Consider the following 17,307-nt stretch of genomic DNA (forward strand, 5'->3'; position numbering starts at 1 on the left):
TTGACATCATAGGTAGACCTCAACTATGAGTGACAAAATGAGAAAACAAATCCAGACAATCACATTTTCTGATTTGGAAAGATTTTTTTTACAAATTATGGTGGAAAATAAGTTTTTGGTCAATATCAAAAGTTCATCTCAATACTTTGTTATATATCCTTTGTTGGCAATGATAGAGGTCAAACGTTTTCTGTAAGTCTTCACAAGATTGGCACACACTGTTGCTGGTATGTTGGCCCATTCCTCCATGCAGATCTCCTCTAGAGCAGTGATGTTTTGATATGGTATCCTTCTGCGACGACTGCGGGAGGTGGGGGTGGGAGGCACTGTTTTGCAGTAGTTCTCCTCTTACCTCTCGGACAGGTCGCAGTCGGTGTTAGTTGGAGGGCAGAGATCGACCCCTAGGCCCCTAACATATGGGGTGCCGCAGGGTTCGGTCCTGTCCCCCTTACTTTTCAACATCTACATGAAACCGCTGGGCGAGATCATTCGGCGGCACGGGATAAGATACCACCAGTATGCGGACGATACCCAGTTGTATCTGTCCGCCCCGTGCCAACTCAATGAAGCAGTGGACGTGATGAACCAGGGCCTTGAAGCTGTTAGGGACTGGATGAGGGCTAACAAGCTTGTGCTCAACCCAGATAAGATCGAGTGGCTGTTGTGTTTCCCTCCCACTAATTTGGCAAGTGTTCCATCTCTCAGGCTGGGGGGTCAAACACTACACCCCCAGACAGGGTCCGCAACTTGGGAGTCCTCCTGGACCCGCAGCTGACTTTTGACCACCATTTGTCAGCTGTGACCAGGGGGGCATTTGCCCAGGTTCGCCTGGTGCACCAGTTGTGCCCCTACCTGAACCGGGAGGCCCTCACAACAGTCACTCGTGCCCTTGTGACCTCTAGGCTGGAGTACTGCAACGTGCTCTACATGGGTCTGCCCTTGAGGAGTATCCGGCGACTTCAGCTAGTCCAGAATGCGGCCGCGCGAGCGATTGTGGGTGCACCTCGGTTCACCCACATAACACCTATCCTCCGCGAGCTGCACTGGCTACCTGTCGATCTCCGGGTACACTTCAAGGTGCTACTTGTCACCCATAAAGCCCTTCATGGTAGTGGATCTGGGTACTTGAGAGACCGCCTACTGCCAATTACCTCCACGCGACCAATTAGATCACATAGATTAGGCCTCCTCCGAGTTCCATCTGCCGGTCAGTGTCGACTGGCAACCACGCGGAGGAGAGCCTTCTCGGTAGTAGCTCCGACCCTTTGGAACGATCTCCCCGTGGAGATTCGTACCCTCACCACCCTCCAGACCTTCCGCACAGCCCTTAAAATCTGGCTATCCCGTCAGGCCTGGGGCTAAAGATTGTAACCCACCCGAATGGTATGAATGTTGTGCTTTTTTAATTATGTATTGTTCTCACGTGTTAAATGTTTGTTTCCCCCCCCCCTTTGAGTTGTAAGCCGCCCTGAGTCCCCCCAGGGAAAAGGGCAGCATATAAATAAACTTTCATAACTCATAACACGGACTTTCAACTCCCTCCAAAGGTTTTCTATGGGGTTGAGATCTGGAGACTGGCTAGGCCACTCCAGAACCTTGAAATGCTTCTTACGAAGCCACTCCTTCGTTGCCCGGGTGGTGTGTTTGGGATCACTGACATGCTGAAAGACCCAGCCAGGTTTCATTTTCAATGCCCTTGCTGACGGAAGGAGGTTTGCACTCAAAATCTCACATGGCCCCATTCATTCTTTCCTGTACACGGATCAGTCGTCCTGGTCCCTTTGCAGAGAAACAGCCCCAAAGCATGATGTTGCCACCCCCGTGCTTCACAGTAGGTATGGTGTTCTTTGGATGCAGACCTCCAAACACGACGAGTTGTGTTTCTACTAAACAGTTCTACTTTGTTTTCATCTGACCATATGACATTCTCCCAATCCTCTTCTGGATCATCCAAATGCTCTCTAGCAAACTTCAGATGGGCCCGGACATGTACTGGGTTAAGCAGGGGGCACGTCTGGCACTGCAGGATCTGAGTCCCTGGCGGCGTAGTGTGTTACTGATGGTAGCCTTTGTTACGTTGGTCCCAGCTCTCTGCAGATCATTCACTAAGTCCCCCTGTGTGGTTCTGGGATTTTTGTTCACCGTTCTTGTGATCATTTTGACCCCACGGGGTGAGATCTTGCATGGAGCCCCAGATCGTGGGAGATTATCAGTGGTCTTATATGTCTTCCATTTTCTAATTATTGGTCCCACAGTTGATTTCTTCACACCAAGCTGCTTGCCTATTGCAGATTCAGTCTTCCCAGCCTGGTGCAGGTCTACAATTTTGTTCTGGTGTCCTTCGACAGCTCTTTGGTCTTCATCATAGTGGAGTTTGGAGTGTGACTGTTTGAGATTGTGGACAGGTGTCTTTTATACTGCCAGCAAGTTCAAACAGGTGCCATTAATACAGGTAATGAGTGGAGGACAGAGGAGCCTCTTAAAGAAGAAGTTACAGGTCTGTGAGAGCCAGAAATCTTGCTTGTTTGTAGATGACCAAATACTTATTTTTCATCATAATTTGCAAAAAATTTCTTTCCAAATCAGACAATGTTTGATGGATTTGTTTTCTTATTTTGTCTCTCATAGTTGAGGTCTATCTATGATATCAATTACAGGCCTCTCTCATCTTTTTAAGTGGGAGAACATGCACAATTGGTGGCTGATTAAATACTTTTTTGCCCCACTGTATGTGAACACATAAACACACATACACAGTTTAGGTAATTTACATCCATAAAATAATAAAATTCATCAATCCACAGAAATAAACAATAATATATTGTATTGGCCAATGCATAAATCACTACCATTCCCCTCCCAATAAGATGATTTTTGCTTCATGCAGCCCTTTCCAAAGGCACTCCAAATAAAGCAAGGACTTGATTGCTTTCCTCAATGAGAATAAGGAATCACCCTCACCTTAAAGGAGAGCAAGGTACCCCAGAACTAAGGAGTTACACATTGTGTACATTGCCATCCTTCTTATCTCCTGGGAAATGGAACCTGTAGCCTCTCACTTTGCATAAATATAGAAGGCAAATGTCTATGGAGATTCTTAGTCATCCAGGTCATGGTTGTTCCAAAGGTTCCTTTTTCAAGAGGCAACTGAACTTCCTGGTTTTTCTTTGAAGATGTTTTGCTTCTCATCCAAGAAGCTGCTTCAGCTGAAGAAGCTTCTCAGATAAGAAGCGAAATGTCTTCAAAGAAAAACCAGGAAGTCCAGTTGCCTCTTGAAAAATGAACTTTTGGGAGGCAAGTATGCCTTGACAAGAAAGGCATGGATGTAATGAAGACACAAGCTATAAAGAGCCACCTAGGAAATATCCAGAATCTCAAGTCTGATCTAGAAGCCAGCCAATAACTAGTGCAAACTCTTTAATACAGATCTGGGCATTTTATGCCCCCGGGCCACATCCAATCTTTTGGCTGCCTTGGTCCAGCCCACATGGATTGCTTTTATTTTGATGGTGACTATTTTTTTTTCCAATGTATGTATGGATGTGTGCATGCATATGCACCTTCACAGCCCTATTGGTTCAGCCCTCCATATCAGTCCCAGTTTTTCATGTGGTCCATTGGTAAAATTGCCCATCCTTGTTCTCTTAACACTGTCGTTCTATTTTATCTTCTAAGTGATTTTCATGAGCAGCTTCATGCAAAGAGAATGCATGTAATTCTCGGTCATGACAGCAAATAGGGACAGGAATTTCCATCCCCAAGTAATGCAATCATGAACTGCAATGTCATTGACCATATCACTTACAGACATCAACTCCTGCTGTTCGCACTATTGTCCTCAAGGATCATAGATTGCTAGGTAAAGGTTCCACTCACACATATGTGCTAGTCATTCACGACTCTAGAGGGCGGTGCTCATCTCCGTTTCAAAGCTGAAGTGCCAGCACTGTCAGAAGACATCTCTGTGGTCATGTGGCCAGCATGACTAAATGCCAAAGGCGCACAGAACACTCTTACCTTCCCACCAAGGTGGTCCCTATTTTTCTACTTGCATTTTTACATGCTTTCGAACTGCTAGGTTGGCAGAAACTGGGACAAGTAATGGGAGCTCACTCCGTTACATGGCATGAGGGATTTGAACCATCAAACTGCCGACCTTTCTGATCGACAAGCTCAGCATCTTAGCCACTGAACCACCACATCTCTCATAGATTGCTAAAAGAGCCCCTGTTTGCAACTTCCTGCTGGCTTCCAACAATCAAAATCCATAGGAAAGCACGATCCCATCAACTTACTTAATTCTGACAATGTAGTTTCCTGTCAGGAGCAAATCTAAACAATTTTACCACAAAAAAAAATGGTTAACAAGCCACAGCATTCTGTGGATATAGCAACACTGAACGATGCTTTGCCATCCTTACTGCAACAATATAGGCATGTATCTCGGCTCATTCCTGTGTCTAGTTATCTCCCTCCTCCCCTCAGTGCAGTGTGCCTGAGTGTACTGTTTTATGGCTCTGAATTTCAGAAAAAGACCGTTGGCTTACCTGAACGGTCGTTCTCAGGGCGCTGCGAGGAGAGTCCAAGCGTGGGTTAACACAGCCTATCTGGCTTGAACTGAGTAATGTTTTTCTTGACCACGCCTCCCTTTGCCTCCCTATGATCAGTTTTAAAATGAAGAGACAACCGTATGGTAAGAGTTCACGGTCAATAACACAGTTCTGTATTCGGTTGCAAAATCCCCTGGGTGGGTTTGGACTCTCCTGAGAACGACCATACAGGTAAGCCAACGGTCTTTCTCCAGTGCGCTGCTTGGAGAGTCCAAGCATGGGACATGCCCAAGCTATTGTATCCCAGGGCAGGGAGAGACCGGAGCCTCCTGAGTCTCAGCGACTCTTTGCAAAATTATTCTTCGGATTGGCACCGACCTGGACTAACGGCATTGGTTCACCCTGCTCCTCAGGTTGTTCAGTCGATCTGGAGACAGAAATACCTGGCAGGAAGTCAAATCAATGATGGCGCCCAGGTGCTGAATGCGCGTGGACGGTCGGAGCTGGCTTTTCTCCAGGTTGACCGAGAAGCCATGCTGCTGCAACATCTGAACAGTCAGGAGGACATCTCGGAGAGCCTGCTCTGGTGTGACAGAATGTATGATTATGTCGTCTAGATAGCATTCTAGATGGATGGAATGGTTCCAGAGGTGGGCCGCCACTACCGCCAGGATCTTTGTAAAGGTTCAGGGTGCGGTCGAGAGACCAAAGGGAAGAGTCTTGTACAGGTGATGCCTCCCTTCGGAACAGAACCTCAGGAACCTCCTGTAGGCAGCATGGATGGGGACATGTAGGTAGGCCTCCTTTAGATCTATGGAGGTCAATAGATCCCCTGTCCTTACGCAATCCAGTATGAAGTGGAGGTATTGCATCTTGAACCTTTTGTGAGCCAGATGCTGATTGAGGTTTTTCAGATCCAAGATGGCTCTCCACCCCCCTGAACTCTTTGGGACCAGGAACAGGATGGAATAGAAGCCCCGCCTTTCCTGGTCCTTTGGGATGGGTTCTGTGGCCTCTATCTGGAGAAGATGGAGTATCTCTTCCTGCATGAGCTCCCTCTTTACCGGATTCCTGCAACGGATGACCTTCCTCTGGGGAAAGGTCAGAAATTCTAGGACTAGGCCCCTCCTGATGGTATTGATGGTATTGAGGACCCATGAGTCCGAGGTGATCTCCTCCCACCTGTCGGCATATAATTGGAGCCGACCCCCTATGGGAGGAACCCTGTGATGGTCACTTCCCCCTTCGGAACTGGCGGGAGGTGTTGTTGTTGTTGCCCCCGCGAAATGGCTTCCGAAAGGAAGACTGCTGCTGTCTGTTACGGGACCCGAAGGGGGCCCTATCCTGATTCCTATCACACACACCCTGGTGGAAGGACCTCTGGTATGAGGAAGATGAGGACGCCTGAGCAGTGTCCTGGTTTCTAAAGGATTGCTTACTAAAGGAACCAGAGCCCTTGCGGTCGTTCCTTTTTAAGGTGGCCGGGAGAATCTTTCGCTTAGTTTCTATGACAAATTTATCCAAGGCCTCCCCGAACAACTGCCCTCCCTTGAAAGGGGCGGAGGCCAACTTCCATTTGGCCTTCATCTCAGCCTGCCAATGGCGGAGCCACAGGAGGCAGCAAGATGTAATATTGGAGGCTAGGGCCCTGGAAGCGAACTTCGCTGCATTCAGCGAAGCATCAGCCAAATACTCTATGGCCGTAATGATCTTGGTGAGATCGTGATGCCACTTAGAGCCCCGGGAGTGGGGTTTGGACCTGAGTTGTCTCCGCCAGAGCAAGGATGCTCTGGTGAAGAAAGATGCCGAAGTGGACGCCCTAATGGCCCAGGCAGCCGCCATATGTGTTTTATGGCACGCCTTCTCAGACCTCTTGTCTTCGGCTTTCAGACTTTCTAGAAGGTCGGCAGGTAAGTTTGAATTTGAGGTTAAGGACACCACTGGAGCATCCACCTCAGGTAAATTCAAGATGTCTTCCATCTTCCCCCCTCACGGAATAAAGGGACTTATCCCCCCCCCCCACTGGTCAGGGTGCCGGGCTGGACCCATTGACGCTGGACTATATCCATAAAGAGATCGGGCACAGGAATAAGCTCCTGGGTAGGAGCTGTTTCCTTGAACAACCCCTGCTTATGGTCCTTGGAGGAAGGAGCAGGTGCAGAATCAGGTTTGGGGGTAGAGCCTAGCTCGGTAGCCGCCTTGGCCTTGTGAAGTATGAACTTAAACAATGATGGCTTAAAGAGACCAGTGAAGGCCAGCTTGTCTGGAGGAAGATCTTCATCCTCTGACAGCTGGAATCCGAGTCGGAGGCCTCAGAAGTTAATGATGTAGGAGGTGAGGCAGGGTCTTTGGAGGTAAAGGCCGTAGCAGGATGCTTGGCCTTGGAAGAACCCAATTTGTGGGAATCCCTCTGCTTAATGCCCTCCGCAATACCCTGGGAGATGGCTAGAGAAATAACCTCCCTCATTTCTGCTGACAATGCGGGACCTTTGTCCTCTCTCAGGCGATGCTTGTGGGCACGTGCATGACGCCTGTTCTTGTCTTAGCTGGTTCCCTCTTCCACAGGCAGCATGCCCTGGAAGGGTTCCATTTCCTCCCTGATAGAGGAACTGGGTGATTCCGGATATCCCCAGGAGGCATCTGGGGAAGGCTCCCTGGAATAATCCTCCTCCATAGAAAGGGACCCACTGTCCCTAATTGAGGGAGAGTCTCCACCCCCGCTCCCAAAAGATGGGCCTTTGGGAGAGGCTACCTCCTGAGCTGGTGGAGAACGGGCCCTATGGTGGTGCTGGGTCTTGGCCTCTGCAGGTTTATGAGGCCGGGATCCCTCCCTGGCCTTGTCAGAGGATGCTGAGGGCCCTGGGGAGGACTTACTGTTGGTGCCCCTGGTCCCCTTTCTGCCCTTAGGTAGAGGATCCACCCTACTGCGTTTACTGGAGGGTCCTGCCAGCTCCTCCTGTGCTTCCGCACAGTCATCAGCCATGCTGCTGTAGGCCATGGAAGTTAAAGGCCTAGGTTCTAACCATTCACACAGTATGAGGGCACCGACGCTGGCCAGCTGGCTCAAGCACGCCCTCAGATGTTCCAGGGGGAGAAAAGGCCACCTGATAGTTGGATTCTTTCTCCCAATTGCCCTCAGGTTCCCGAGACTGAGGGAGAGCAGGACTAGCCGGCACCCTGGACTGGGCCCCGCGCCTCCCGGCGGTACTCTGTGGCTGAGAGGTGAACTTTGCTCTCTCCCTGGCTTGATCTCTTGCTTCTCTCTTTCTTCCGGGCTCCGATGCATCCACACACGGCAGCCAGACCGTTGGAGTGTCTTAAAATGGCGGCAGCCACTGCCTGCCAAATCCCTTGCCAATCGGGAGAAAGCGCGCGAAAACGGCAAAGGATGGCCATCGCTGTTGCCGGGCAGACTATGAGCACCGCCGAGGCCAACAAGACCGCGCTCGCGAGGCCGGAGGAATGCGGCGATTGGGAAGGCTACGGAGTCGGGCGGGCTCCCGCTTGCCCCCTCGCTCGCCAGCAGAAGCTGGGCAGGCGACTCACATGTCCCACACCGCTTGCGACCAGCGGAGGAAGAAACTGGCCCGGAACCTCTCAGCAAGTATTATTCAATTCTTTCAAAAAACAGCTATTCGGAAATAGTCTTTAAATTTTCAAGTGGTCAATAAAATTGGAAACCCAGTCTATCTGTCCTTGGAACGAACTCCCAAAACAGTCCTCACAGGCGGACTGAGTTTTTAAAACTGATCATAGGGAGGCAAAGGGAGGCGTGGTCAAGAAAAACATTACTCAGTCCAAGGGCAGATAGGCTGTGTTAACCCACCCTTGGAATCTCCAAGCACCGTACTGGAGAATAGGATGAACAGATACATCAGAAATATCAGCAAATGGTACATAAAATGCCACTCTGAAGCACAAATAAAGAAGTGAGCTCACTAAAAAGGAGAAAGGAGAATAAGTGAAAAGAAAAATAGAGTATGTAAGAAAAAATAAGTAAAAGACAGGAACAGAGATTCTTAATAAAGTACATTACTGAAGAGATGAAATTATGAAGTATGTTATACATTATTATAAAAAGTTATAGAAATAGAAACTCACAAAGTTCAAAACTTTCTTAAATTATAAACATGTCATACATAAAATTTCAATCTTTTAAATAGTAATATATCTATTATTAAGTTAGACACTTATTTTGTACATATTAATTCATTTGCTTATAATGATGACTGATCCCATTCTTTTCTGGAGGCAAGTAGAAGTGCATTTCAATACACTACAGCTGAATTCTATGAATTTGATTTTAATACACTATGCTGAATTCTATGAATTTGATTTCAATACACTACAGCTGACCTTATAATGCCTATATATGAAGCTTTTGTTTTTTTTTAATCTCAGACACAAAACCTGTATTGCATAAATTCCATGGAACTGCAGATTATCACAGACAACACTTTGATACCATAAAGACATATAATACAGCAAACAATTGTGACTTGTCTTGTTCATTCCTAAATGCTAACAGCACTTAGTCTACTTATTTATCTGAGATTGAGCTTTTTGATTCACAGGCACAGCATACTAAGAGGCTGTATCTATGAAAAAACTGGAATTGAATACATGGAAGAGATTAGTCATACTACTTTTCCTGTGAATACGGCTTACACTAAGATTATCTTAAAGTAAATTGAGCTCAAATAATGATGGAAACCGAAAGAACACTCAAGCCATAATGGCATTTAAGTATTTCACAGTACCATTAGCTTAAGAACAATTTTGAGATCTTACTCATTGAAGCCATCCAAAAGTCATATATACACTCAACAAAAATAACATTCAGAAATACATATCTGCATAAAAAGAGTTTTTGTTTCAAAGTTTCTCATGACATTTTTACAAAGTCTGCATTAGGATATGGAATACTGTTTATCAATCAATAAATACTGTTTATCAATCAATAAATATTGTTTGTCAAACAATAAACTATTCCAGCCCTTTTTAGCATACTATTTATTCACAATAAAAATGTAACGATGCCTGAATTATTTTCCACAAATTTACTCTATTTAAATTAATACTATGAAAAAAGTATTAATATGAGAAGAAAGTATTTTCTTCTCATATTAAAATAACATTACATTGATAGTCATCACGTATCAACCACAATTGGGATGGGCAAGACTTACGTCAATGATGTTACAGTTGTTAAGTGAGACATCATGTGACTGCAACATGCGATTTTACTGCCAGCTTCTCCATTGACTTTGCTTTTTAGAACCCAACTCTGAAGAACACAAACGGCAATCCTGACCACCAGATGTTATGATGGCTGTAAATAGCCACTGGTTACAAGGGCCCCAAATTTTGATGAACACAGGGACATTGTGGCAGCCATAAGTATGAGGACGAGTTGTAAGGTTACTTATTTAGCAACAGTGACTAAACAGGGCAATCATTAAGCAAGGACTACCTGTACCAACTAATAATAACTAATTCTGGCATCAGTATTTATTATGACAATTCAACCTTTACCAAAGGAAAGATATGTCCCTGTTTAAAGATTTTCCATCCTTTTTCTTTTTCCCCATCTTCTTCTTCTTCCCATCTTCAAAATGTCTCTATTGCTACAGAAATAGCTCTCTGAGGAGCAAATCCTGAATCAATGCATGCATGCATCTATCTATCTATCTATCTATCTATCTATCTATCTATCTATCTATCTATCTATCTATCTATCTATCTATCTACTAAGCGAAATGCCACTCACGTGACATCACAAAATCTCAAGAACTGTAAAGCCTACAAACTTGAAATTTGGCACGTATGTTCCTCTTGGCTTCTAGGTGTTTGCTAAGAAAGAATTTTTTGAAATGACCATCAGATCATTAGTATTTCTTATATTATTATTAACATGTTCTGATGCTAAGGAGCTAGACGTTCTACTCCCCCTCCTAACCTGAAAATAACTCTGTTCCAACTGCATGGCCAGCACGTGACTCATCCAGCCTGCGGGCTGAGAGTTTAGAGAGGAGCCTGAGAGAGAGAAGGGGATAAGATAGGAGAGGTCTCTATGGGGCAAGCCTAAGGGAGAGAAAGGGATAAGATAGGAGATACCTTTGTGGGGCAAGCCTGAGGGAAAGAAGGGGATAAGATAAAAAGAATCAATGGGGCCAGCCTGAGGGAGAGAAGCGGGATAGGAGAGTAGAGGCTTCTGTGGGGCAAGCCTGAGGAGAGAAGGGGAGAGGAGAGGCCAATCGTAACTACTCATTAATTTTCAAGCTATAAATGTCGATTTATCAAGCCTAACACACAGTTTTGTAGCGGAGCACAGGCAGTAAGCTAGTTATTAATATTAGATAGATTCTAAAGATCAATATAGATGACGACCACAAATTGTTTTATTCATTCTTTTAGAATAAATTTACACAAACCATAGCAATTTCCCAAACAATTGTTAAGACCTTTAAGCCTGCGGTTTTCAACTATGGTCCACAGACCCTTGGGAGGCTGCAATGTCTTCACAGAGCATCCGCAAAGGTTTGAAGAGATGTTATGTTTTAAATCTTGAGTCAAGTCTTGGGGGTCTGTGGCCATGGTCTGTGGCCACCAAAGATATTTAAAGGAGGTTTAGGATAAAGAAAAGGTTGAGAACCAGTGCATTAAGCAACTGAACATAGGAATTATATGAACATCTGATATTCATTAAGGGGAAATAATATGTAAGTTAATTAGTAGCCAATTTTGTTCAACAGAATTTAAAATGGAAAATTAGGCCAAGCCCACTATCAAATTGATATAGTGGCATATCCTCTTGTCGTAGTTTAATAGAAGTTTGATTAATTACTCTGCTATCTTCTGATAGAGACTACATCCTTCGGATTTTAGATCTGGCTTACAGTGGTGCCATCAAGTGATTTTTAGACAAGCTGACAAAGAAAAGTATACTTTTTGATCACATACCCATATAAAAAAGGACTTCAGGCTTAATGGATAAATTCTGAAGTTTCTTAAGGATAATCCCTTTGGAAAAATACCGTATAACAGTATTATGCAGTAAATCCAAGTTTAGTTAGAAAAAAGGTTTCCATAAATCCACCATTTCAATATACATAGATTTAAGTAGACAGATTGATTTTCAATTTATGAATTATAAAATAGAAGTGCCTGGACAAATATAAACATCTAATAGAAAATATATTCTTTATGCTTCTATCAGGAATATTTTTTTAAAAATACATATTCGTTGTATTTAAGTACAATGACAATAAAGATTATACTTATTCATTGCACTTTTAAGGTGTACAAAGTACTTCAATAAAGTACCATAAATGTCAATCACAAATTAATGAGGATATAAATCTAACAAATGTAAATAAAAGACTACTAGATTTGGAATGTGAAAATCAGCAGAATTAAGAATTTTAATATTTCTTTGCATCATCTAATCACTGTCTGGACTTTTTGCAGTACAGATCTTGTAACTGTGGATAAACAAAGTTGACACTGACATTTCATTTATTTAAAACATATGTGTACATCTGATTACATTGCACAAGCATTCAATATCTTATTAAAATAAAATGACACTTTAAGTTAGGATTATATGATTATTAAACTAATTTGTCATTATAGTTTCTGTCACATTAGTCCTGACTTTTGAATGCATAGGCCATGATGGTGAACCTATGGCACGCATGCCAGAGGGGGCACACAAGGTCCTCTGTTGCCAGCACACATGTACTGTTGCCAGCTGCTCTTCTGGTTTCTAGTGTGCGCTAGTGCCGGCCAGCTGGTCTTCATGTGTGCCGGAGTGCCAGAAACCCAAAGACCAGCTGGCTGGTGCGAATATACACGCTGGCCACCTGGTCTTTGGGTTTCCAGCATTCCAGTACACGTGAAGACCAGCTGTGCAGCACGCATGCACATGCCGTAAACCAAAAGACCAGGTGGCTGGCACGCGCATGCACATCAGCCAGCTGGTCTTTGAGTTTCTGGAGGTCTGGTGCACACAAAGACCAGCTGGCTGGCGTGCATGTGTGCACTGGAAACCAGAAGACCAGGTGGCGGGCACACGTATGCACACAGGCCAGCTGGTCTTTGAGTTTCTGGGGCTCCGGTGTGTATGTGCGCTCCAGTTTGGGCACTCGGTGCTGAAAAGATTCGCCATCACTGGCATAGAGCTTGATTTGAAAGATTTTCTTTTTTATTTACTCTCACTCCACCATTGGGAATTTGAATACTAAAAACAATTTAAATATGTACATCACAGTTGAAAGGTAGACCACCCCTAACAAAAATCGTACCATTATCCACATGGGACTTGCAATTCTATCTTCAGCCACCCTTTAATGTTAAGCGTAGATGTTGGCCACCAATAGACTGCCTATTTCTGCCAGCAGAACATTAATATAATAGCAAGCTTCTGCCTATACTCTTCAATATTTGGTGAAGGGCTGATTGCTGACTCAGCCATTCTTTTCATAGAAGTCCAAAATACAAACCTGAGATAATGAACTGTTCATTACTTTTCATCACCAGCAGAGAACAATAAAAAGGAGTAACTTATAAAGAGACTGCCTATAAAAACTTAAAATTAATCTAAATTGGAGATTAGAAGAATCAAGCGGTGGAATTAAATTTGGAATGGTTTTGGACTGTGGTTATCTTATTTCTTAAATGCTATCTTCATGGATGGAATCTATGCAAGCCTTTTGAAACGGATGGATTAAGTTTTCTTCTACTTTTTCTTTTATTGTTCTCTGTAACCTATAGACTAAAGTTTTCCTCTTTCATTGCTGTTGTTATTTTTCTAATTCATTTAAAGATTGGACTCTTTTTTCTAACTTGAAATACAAAAAAGATACAAAAGGAAACTATTTTCAACAATGTTACCGCTGCTCGGAGGCTGGGAGGATTTGTTGATTGGAGTTGTGTATTGAAAATGGAACACTTTCTTTTTTTCCGGATTGTTTTGACTTGGCATTACAAGGTTTCATTGCTTGGCTACAGAGAGTGATAAGAAGGGAGGCACACAGATGTTCCTTTGAAGTAAAAGTGGAAATGTTATTTGTGAATCTATGCTTTAATCTTCTTAACCTTCCAAGCTAGAGCAGCTGTGTTTGCTAGAATGGCACCATTTCAAAAGAAAACAGAAGTCTCAAATTGCAAAAGATACTTTCAGAAATACAGAAATTATCAAATATATATGAAAGGATAGAGAAAAAACTGGAATACTTAGAGCGCATAACAATAAAATATGATGAAAAAAATGAGGATGTCTATCAAATGCAAAATGGGGTGATTGAAACTCAAAAAAATCGAAGTGGAAATGAATATAAAGAGATTAAACCTGCTGATATTTATGATAATTGGTTTGTTTCTGAAAATGGAAAGAATGGAATACTGAAAGAGGAATTAAATGGAGAGGAAATCCATTCCAGAGGGCAAGATACAGAAGAAGAAAAAACTAAAGAATCTATGGATTTAAAGAGAGAAATTCTATTAGCAAAAGCATTGATAACACTGCTGACAATCAAAGATAAGCTGAATAAGGAAACAGAAAGAGAGCATTAAGATTATATGAGAGATCTTATAAGCAAGAAGTTGCTAAGAGAAGTCTATACAAAGCTGATCAAGAAGATGATTAGAGGATTGACACCACAAATGGCAGAAGATATGAAACTGTTTTGCTATTGGAAAGACACAGGTTGATAGAAGGAAGAACATAATTTAAAATTAGTTAAACTTAATGAAATTTATTGATAATAAATATAGCTTAAATAAACAACTAATGTTTCTAATATATACAATGTGTAGTGTTATGATGAGTATAATTGGATATGAATATTGAATGGTACCCATGTAAGGAAGATTAGCAATCCCTTTGGATTATACATTAAAAATAATAATAATAATAATAATAATAATAATAATAATAATAATAGAACTAAGTTAGATACAATTAAAGTTTTGATTATTAGAGGAAAAATGTTATGATACAGGATATAGCCAAATAAAGGAGGGATAAAAATAACAACATATATATAGATATGGGTATAACATAAGGAAACTGGATGTAAACTTTAAACAGTGATTTGGAAAGGAGGATTAGAAAACTTTGTTATTAAATATTATGGATATTTAGCTAGAATAGGACATGAGGATTTAGTGAATGGAGGATTTTAAAAATAGTAATTGAAAGGACAGTATGTGGTTATGTATTAAATTTTGTTATATTTTATGATGAAGGACGCTTAAACAATTATAGTCAAATGAAAATGGAAATATAATGATGGTGACATGTATAAATATTTGAGTTAAAATATTTAAGTTAATATGAATTATGTTTGTTGACTGTGGAAGAGATGCACGAAAGTCTTTTTGTAACCAACTGATACATTTTCTATAGCATGTAAAGAGGGATGCTGTATTTGTTTTAAATTAAAAATTAAATTTTTTTTTAAAAAAAGAGTAACTTAATTTGTTTTAGACAAAGGACAATAAAATCTGAACTAGTCATCCCTAACATAAGGTATGTGGAAAATACCTTATGCTCTTAGCTATTTTATTACAGCTTAATCATGCATAAGGTAAAATGTAAATTATTTTTTAATTAATGCTTTTCCACTAAAAAGTCTAATTATTAGACATTTGTTTTAGCATAAACAGGTTTTAAAGCCTATTCTAACAGGAACCTGAGTCAGTGAGTATTAAAACATTTTTCAACATTTTGCCATTATTAAAATAGCAGTAAAATACTTACTGCTAGATTCGATTATTCAAGACTAAAATTTTAAACCGATTAAGAGATTAACTTCAACTCTCCTGAGATTCTTCCATATAAAGAAAGAGGTGTTTTGTATTTGTATACTTATTTCTAATGGCGTTAAAAGACATGATTTTGCACCGAGTGCAATTTATTATGTTCACTCTTCAAATGATTCTCTATGCAGAAAGAACTTTCTATCTATCATATGTAGAGAATTAGAATCAAATTAAACAGGGATAAGACTATATCAAACCAAATAGCTGAATTCCAATTCTATTAAACACACCTGACTTGTCACGTTCTTTTTCAAGTGATGTTTTGTATTATTAATCCAGAAAAGATAACAGCAACATGTTTTACATATGGTTAAGCTACTTTAATATTTACATATGTCTGCAAGGAGCAAACTACACAGTGATAAGCAGCTGTTTTTTTTAAAAAAAAAAACCTCAAGTATAAATGGTATGAAGGAAGTGGTCTGTCAACTGCCCAACTTCCTCAGACCTACATATAATGCAATCTAATAATACTAAAAGCTTAGAAATAACAAAGAACATATTAACAATACTAAGTACCAATGAGTCATGCTTCAGTTTAGAGAGGTGAGAAATGCATAAAGCTTCAGTGCAATTAATTGAGTCCTTAAATCTTGAAAACACAGTAATAAAGCTTTAAAAAACTAGAAATTAAAATTGCTCCGCTGCTTTTGGAACACTGAAAGGACAAATACTGTAAAAGGTCACTATGAATCAAGGTACTATAGCACTTACAAAATTCCTGTATATTTTTAAAAGAACATATGTTATGTTGAGCTTGAACTAATGTTAATATCTCTTAACCAGCATCCCCCACTGTGCTGTTAGCAAGGACAAACTATGGTACTTGATAGAAAAATGGAGCAGGGCTCTTGGCGTCCTCACCCAAGTTCCAAAACATTCTATACAAAGAAAATCAATATTTTGTATATATAATGCATATTTTGTGAAACAGGCTGCTGTGCTTTACTTTCAACATAAGAAGAACTGAAGAAATAATATTCTAGGTTTTTTCATGCATTCCCTAGTGAGCTGAACCTAACCTTGATATACAAGATTTGCTCAGTTTATTCAAGACAACAAGCAGTGATATTACTACATACTAAAAACATTGATTTTATGAAAGATTAATACCTTAATTCTTACCAGTGAGCTTTACTCCAAAGACATATTAATACTTTACACTTTTAAGAAAAATGCCTCACCTTAAGCCGAAGTTATACTTCTATATCAATTAAAACCAAAGTAGGATAGCAACACTTAAAAAGCATTATAAATTATAGAAAAACTGAAGATGTTTTTGATATTAACATTGTTCTTAAACCTAAGATTGACAGGAGCTGCTTACCATATATAATGCTCGGGGAATCTGCAGGCATGAGATGGTCTGAATTTAACTGGATTGCCAAAAGTCTTCTCTTTCTCCAATTGGACATGAGAGATGAAAAGTTTTCCTGTTTCCTTACTACCAATACAGCATGAAAAAAAAGATATTTCCTTTCAATCTTTTCATCTCCTCCTGCAATCTTTTCACCTCCTCATTCAAGGAGAGAGCTCATTCTCTAGGCCAGGGTGTCAAACCAAGGCTCACGGGCTGGATTTGGCCCACAATGTGGTCAGATTTGGCCTGCGGGGCCATCCTGGAAAATGAAGGGGGCAGCCGCCCCGCTTCAGCCCAGACTACCTGCATCACTTCGGCCTGGTCTACCCAATGCAAAGAGGAAACATGGCAGCAGTTTGGGGAGTGGCGTCAGGCTGGCTACACCCCCCCCCAGTCAGCCACCAGCCCACCTGCCCCCCCCCACCCGTCAACCACAGCCCTGATATGGCCCTGAATGAAATTGAGTTTGACATCCCTGCTCTTGGCAATAGCCATCTTTATAAACCCCACTAAGAGAGGATATACATAGGATAAACAAACTGGCAGAACTGCTCTGCAAAAGCCAATTGT

The 17,307-nt window shown here is 41.8% G+C and overlaps 1 protein-coding gene across 5 annotated transcripts in view; it reads right to left on the reverse strand.

Annotated features, from left to right (window-relative positions):
* ARHGAP6 (Rho GTPase activating protein 6) overlaps positions 1 to 17,307 on the reverse strand; it is a 269,632-nt gene that overhangs the window by 118,319 nt on the left and 134,006 nt on the right. Inside the window, exon 2 of one of the 5 annotated variants that reach the window (XM_014057664.2) lies at positions 16,705 to 16,821. The exons of the other annotated variants lie outside the window; for them this stretch is intronic. Within the exon in view, the coding sequence (XP_013913139.2) occupies positions 16,705 to 16,707 (3 nt within the window). The 5' untranslated portion in view covers positions 16,708 to 16,821. The remainder of the gene's footprint in view (positions 1 to 16,704; positions 16,822 to 17,307) is intronic. 5 annotated transcript variants of the gene reach the window in all.

Source organism: Thamnophis sirtalis, unplaced genomic scaffold (genome assembly GCF_051295495.1).
Source record: "Thamnophis sirtalis isolate CommonGarterSnake01/CBP01778 unplaced genomic scaffold, rThaSir2_p1.2 scaffold_12, whole genome shotgun sequence".
In the NCBI taxonomy this organism is placed as follows: Eukaryota; Metazoa; Chordata; class Lepidosauria; order Squamata; family Natricidae; genus Thamnophis; species Thamnophis sirtalis.